This window comes from Barbatula barbatula, assembly GCF_947034865.1.
Source record: "Barbatula barbatula genome assembly, chromosome: 12".
Lineage (NCBI taxonomy): Eukaryota > Metazoa > Chordata > Actinopteri > Cypriniformes > Nemacheilidae > Barbatula > Barbatula barbatula.
The window spans coordinates 170,099-176,098 of record NC_136775.1 but is presented as its reverse complement, the minus strand read 5'-3'; the positions used below and the strand labels follow the sequence as shown (position 1 = coordinate 176,098).

Below are 6,000 nucleotides of genomic sequence, written 5' to 3'. Positions count from 1 at the left end.
GCTAATTTAAATAACACCTTATGGATAACAAAGGCATTTAATATATCATGTTGGAATATTCAAGGCCTGAGGTCATCTACTTTTGGTCTAAAAAAGCAAAAACATAGACTTTACCTCAGAAACCAAAAACTCAGACATTATCATCCTACAGGAGACATGGAACAGAGGAGACAGACCCACGGGTCGCCCTACAAAACTACAGAGAACTCATCCTCCCGTCCACCAAACTACCGGGAGTCACACAAGGCAGAGACTCAGGCGGAATGCTGATCTGGCATAAGTCCGATCTCGGCCCACTCAATAAAAACTATTAAAACGGGCCTGTTCTATACATGGTTGGAAATAAACAAGGCCCTTACTTCTACAGAGAAAAATATCTTCCTGTGCGCAACCTACATCCCGCCCTGCAGAGTCACCGTACTTCATCGAAGACAGCTTCACAACCCTAGAAGGAGAAATCAACTACTTCCAGTCACAGGGCAATGTTCTGATCTGCGGTGACCTAAATGCCAGGAGCGGTGAAGAATCAGACACACTTCACTCCCAGGGAGACAAAACACATCCCAGGAGCAGACGTCTTTCCTCCACCTACGCAAACAAAAAGACTCAACTATGACAAAACTACAAACAAAAACGGGATTACAACTTCTCCATCTGTGTCGTACACTGGGTCTGTACATAGTCAATGGCAGACTGCGAGGAGACTCATATGGTAGGTATACTTATAGTTCCAAGATGGGTAACAGTTCAGTAGACTACTTCATCACCGATCTAAATCCAAATTGTCTCAGAGCGTTTACAGTTAGCACACTAACCCCCTTATCAGACCACAGTAAAATTACTCTTTACCTAAACAGATCTAAACCTAACACTGAGGCACCAAATCAAACTCAACTCCATAGCCTTAAACACGCATACAGATGGAAACAAAATAGTGAAGATATATACCAAAGCGTAATATGTGAACCAAAAATTCAAAACCTACTTAATAAATTCCTAGATACGCCATTTCCACACAATAACGAAGGCGTAAACTTAGCAGTAGACAGAATTAACAATATATTTACAATATCTGCAACACTAGCCAACCTAAAATCAACAAATACGAAAACAAAAAAGAGACCTGCCAATGAGAAATGGTTTGACAATGAGTGTAAAAACCTTAGAAAAGAAGTACGAATTCTGTCAAATCAGAAACACAGAGATGCGGATAATGTAAACACACGCCAACTCTACCATGAAAAACTTAAAGAATATAAAGACACCCTAAGGACAAAAAAGAAACAAGATATACAAATTCAGCTAAGAGCTATTGAACAATCTCTAGAAACTAACCGCTTCTGGGAACATTGGAACGCACTTAATAAATCTCACCATGAAGAACTACCCATTCAGAACAGAGATGTATGGATAAACCACTTCTCTAACCTCTTTAGTAATATAAACAACAACCACGAACAAACTACCCTTGAAGACAAACTAAGCACCCTAGAATCAACTATTAAAGATTACCAAAACCCTTTAGATTACCAAATTACACTAGAGGAACTATGCCATAATATATGCAAACTTAAATCCAGAAAAGCAAGCGGAATTGATGGCATTCTTAATGAGATGATTAAAAACACGGACCAAAAATTCAAACTTGCCAGCCTTAAACTGTTAAACACCATCCTTAATACAGGTATATTCCCCAGCATCTGGAACCGAGGTCTTATTACCCCAATCCATAAAAGCGGAGACAAATTCGACCCAAATAACTACCGCGGAATATGCGTAAACAGCAACTTAGGTAAACTCTTCTGTAACATCCTAAACAGCCGACTCACCAACTTTCTAAATGACAGAAACATTCTGAGAAAATGCCAAATCGGTTTCCAACCAAAATACCGCACATCAGATCATATTTATACCCTTCATACTCTAATCGACCAAGAAATTAACCAAAATAAAGGAAAACTCTTTTCATGCTTTGTTGACTTTAAAAAAGCTTTTGACTCAATCTGGCATGAAGGGCTTTTCCTTCAGCTTATTCAATGCGGCATTGGAGGAAAAACCTACGACATCATCAAATCAATGTACACGGATAACAAATTTGCAGTTAAAATAGGCAACAAGCACACAGACTTCCTCTCCCAGAGTCGTGGAGTAAGACAGGGCTGTAGTCTGAGTCCTACTCTATTTTACATCTACATTAATGAATTAGCTCGAGCTTTAGAACAGTCACCAGCACCCGGTCCCATCCTACTAGACACTGAAGTGAAATGCCTTCTGTTTGCAGATGATCTGGTGCTGCTGTCACCCACAAAAGAGGGTCTACAGCAACATCTAGACATCCTGCACACTTTCTGTCAAACATGGGCGCTATCAGTGAACCTTAACAAGACCAAAGTTATGATATTCCAGAAAAGGCATAGTCGACAAAACCAACATCACAACTTTAAACTCAACAACGTGCCTTTAGAGCAAACCCAAAACTACACATATCTCGGTACAAACATCAGTAACACCGGAAACTTAAACAAGGCAGTGAACGACCTTAGAGACAAGGCACGAAGAGCTTTTTACGCTATCAAAAGGAATATAAAAATCCACATCCCAGCTGGAATTTGGCTTAAAATAATCCAATCCGTTATAGAACCAATAGCACTTTATGGATGTGAGGTTTGGGGTCCCCTCACCAACCAAGAGTTCACCAAATGGGACAAACACCCAACTGAGACCCTGCAAACAGAAATGTGTAAAAACATTCTACGGGTACAACGCTAAACCCCAAACAACGCCTGCAGAGCAGAATTAGGACTATATCCTCTAATAATTAAAATACAAAAAAGAGCGATTAAATTCTATAAGCACCTTAAGAACAGCGACACAGAATCACTCCATCACAAAGCCTTACGTCATCAGGAGCTGAACCCAGAGAAAAGTTGTCTCATCCAACTGATCTCAGAACTAACTCTAAAACCCCAAACGTGTCCAACTGAACCCCAAACTCCAGCCAGAATTAACCAAATGATAAAAACACAAAAAGAAAAATATCTCAAACACTGGACAGAAGCAACAGCTCAGCAAAGTAAACTTGAATGCTATCGGTCATTAAACAGAGAATATAAAGCGGCAGAATACCTCAAAAGCGTATCAGACCCTAAACTAAGAAAAGTGTTGACCATGTACAGACTCAGTGAACACAAGCTCACTGTGGAGACGGGCCGACACAGACAGACATGGACTCCAAGAGAAGAGCGACTGTGTCCACACTGCACACAGAGACAAGTGGAAACAGAGCTGCACTTCTTAACCTCGTGTCCAAACTATACGGACATCAGAGAAACATTCTTCCCCCAGTTCACAAACTTCCACAAAGACTTCAAGCAGCTTCAACAACAGGACAAGATCTCATACATACTGACACAACACACACAACACACACAACACTGACACAACACTGACACAACAACAGGACAAGATCTCATACATACTGGGAGAAAAGCCCATCAGCTCAAACCTGGCGGCGAGATACGTCAAGTCCTGTCACGACAGAAGAGCAACAACCAGCACAACACACACAACACAGACACAACACAGACACAACACACACAACACTGACACAACACTGACACAACAACAGGACAAGATCTCATACATACTGGGAGAAAAGCCCATCAGCTCAAACCTGACGGCGAGATACGTCAAGTCCTGTCACGACAGAAGAGCAACAACCAGCACAACACAACACAACACAACACAACACAACACAACACAACACACACAACACTGACACAACAACAGGACAAGATCTCATACATATTGGGAGAAAAGCCCATCAGCTCAAACCTGACGGCGAGATACGTCAAGTCCTGTCACGACAGAAGAGCAACAACCAGCACAACACACACAACACAGACACAACACACACAACACACACAACACACACAACACACACAACACTGACACAACACACACAACACTGACACAACACACACAACACTGACACAACACACACAACACTGACACAACACTGACACAACACTGACACAACACAGACACACACAACACTGACACAACAACAGGACAAGATCTCATACATATTGGGAGAAAAGCCCATCAGCTCAAACCTGACGGCGAGATACGTCAAGTCCTGTCACGACAGAAGAGCAACAACCAGCACAACACACACAACACAGACACAACACACACAACACACACAACACTGACACAACACACACAACACTGACACAACACACACAACACTGACACAACACACACAACACTGACACAACACTGACACAACACAGACACACACAACACTGACACAACAACAGGACAAGATCTCATACATATTGGGAGAAAAGCCCATCAGCTCAAACCTGACGGCGAGATACGTCAAGTCCTGTCACGACAGAAGAGCAACAACCAGCACAACACACACAACACAGACACAACACACACAACACACACAACACACACAACACACACAACACTGACACAACACACACAACACTGACACAACACACACAACACTGACACAACACACACAACACTGACACAACACTGACACAACACTGACAAAACACAGACACACACAACACTGACACAACAACAGGACAAGATCTCATACATATTGGGAGAAAAGCCCATCAGCTCAAACCTGACGGCGAGATACGTCAAGTCCTGTCACGACAGAAGAGCAACAACCAGCACAACACAACACAACACAACACAACACAACACAGACACAACACACACAACACTGACACAACACTGACACAACACACACAACACTGACACAACACACAACACAACACTGACACAACAACAGGACAAGATCTCATACATATTGGGAGAAAAGCCCATCAGCTCAAACCTGACGGCCAGATACGTCAAGTCCTGTCACGACAGAAGAGCAACAACCAGCACAACACAACACAACACAGACACAACACACACAACACTGACACAACACACACAACACTGACACAACACAACACTGACACAACAACAGGACAAGATCTCATACATACTGGGAGAAAAGCCCATCAGCTCAAACCTGACGGCGAGATACGTCAAGTCCTGTCACGACAGAAGAGCAACAACCAGCACAACACAACACAACACAGACACAACACACACAACACTGACACAACACACACAACACTGACACAACACACACAACACTGACACAACACAACACTGACACAACACTGACACAACACACACAACACTGACACACACAACACTGACACAACAACAGGACAAGATCTCATACATACTGGGAGAAAAGCCCATCAGCTCAAACCTGACGGCGAGATACGTCAAGTCCTGTCACGACAGAAGAGCAACAACCAGCACAACACAACACAACACAGACACAACACACACAACACTGACACAACACACACAACACTGACACAACACACACAACACTGACACAACACACACAACACTGACACAACAACAGGACAAGATCTCATACATACTGGGAGAAAAGCCCATCAGCTCAAACCTGACGGCGAGATACGTCAAGTCCTGTCACGACAGAAGAGCAACAACCAGCACAACACAACTCAACACAGACACAACACACACAACACAGACACAACACACACAACACAGACACAACACAGACACAACACACACAACACTGACACAACAACAGGACAAGATCTCATACATACTGGGAGAAAAGCCCATCAGCTCAAACCTGACGGCGAGATACGTCAAGTCCTGTCACGACAGAAGAGCAACAACCAGCACAACACACACAACACAACACAACACAACACACACACAACACTGACACAACACTAACACACACACAACAAACACACAACTCACACACAACACACACACAACACACACACAACACACACAACACTGACACAACAACAGGACAAGATCTCATACATACTGGGAGAAAAGCCCATCAGCTCAAACCTGACGGCCAGATACGTCAAGTCCTGTCACGACAGAAGAGAAACAACCAGCACAACACAACACAAC

The 6,000-nt window shown here is 43.0% G+C and overlaps 1 protein-coding gene across 1 annotated transcript in view; it reads right to left on the bottom strand.

The window, feature by feature from the left end:
• Positions 1 to 6,000, bottom strand: part of LOC306901288 (intermembrane lipid transfer protein VPS13B-like) — a gene marked incomplete at its 5' end in the record, with an annotated part of 54,698 nt that overhangs the window by 31,029 nt on the left and 17,669 nt on the right. Inside the window, one exon of the mRNA XM_079468965.1 lies at positions 397 to 445. Within this exon, the coding sequence (XP_079325091.1) occupies positions 397 to 445 (49 nt within the window). The remainder of the gene's footprint in view (positions 1 to 396; positions 446 to 6,000) is intronic.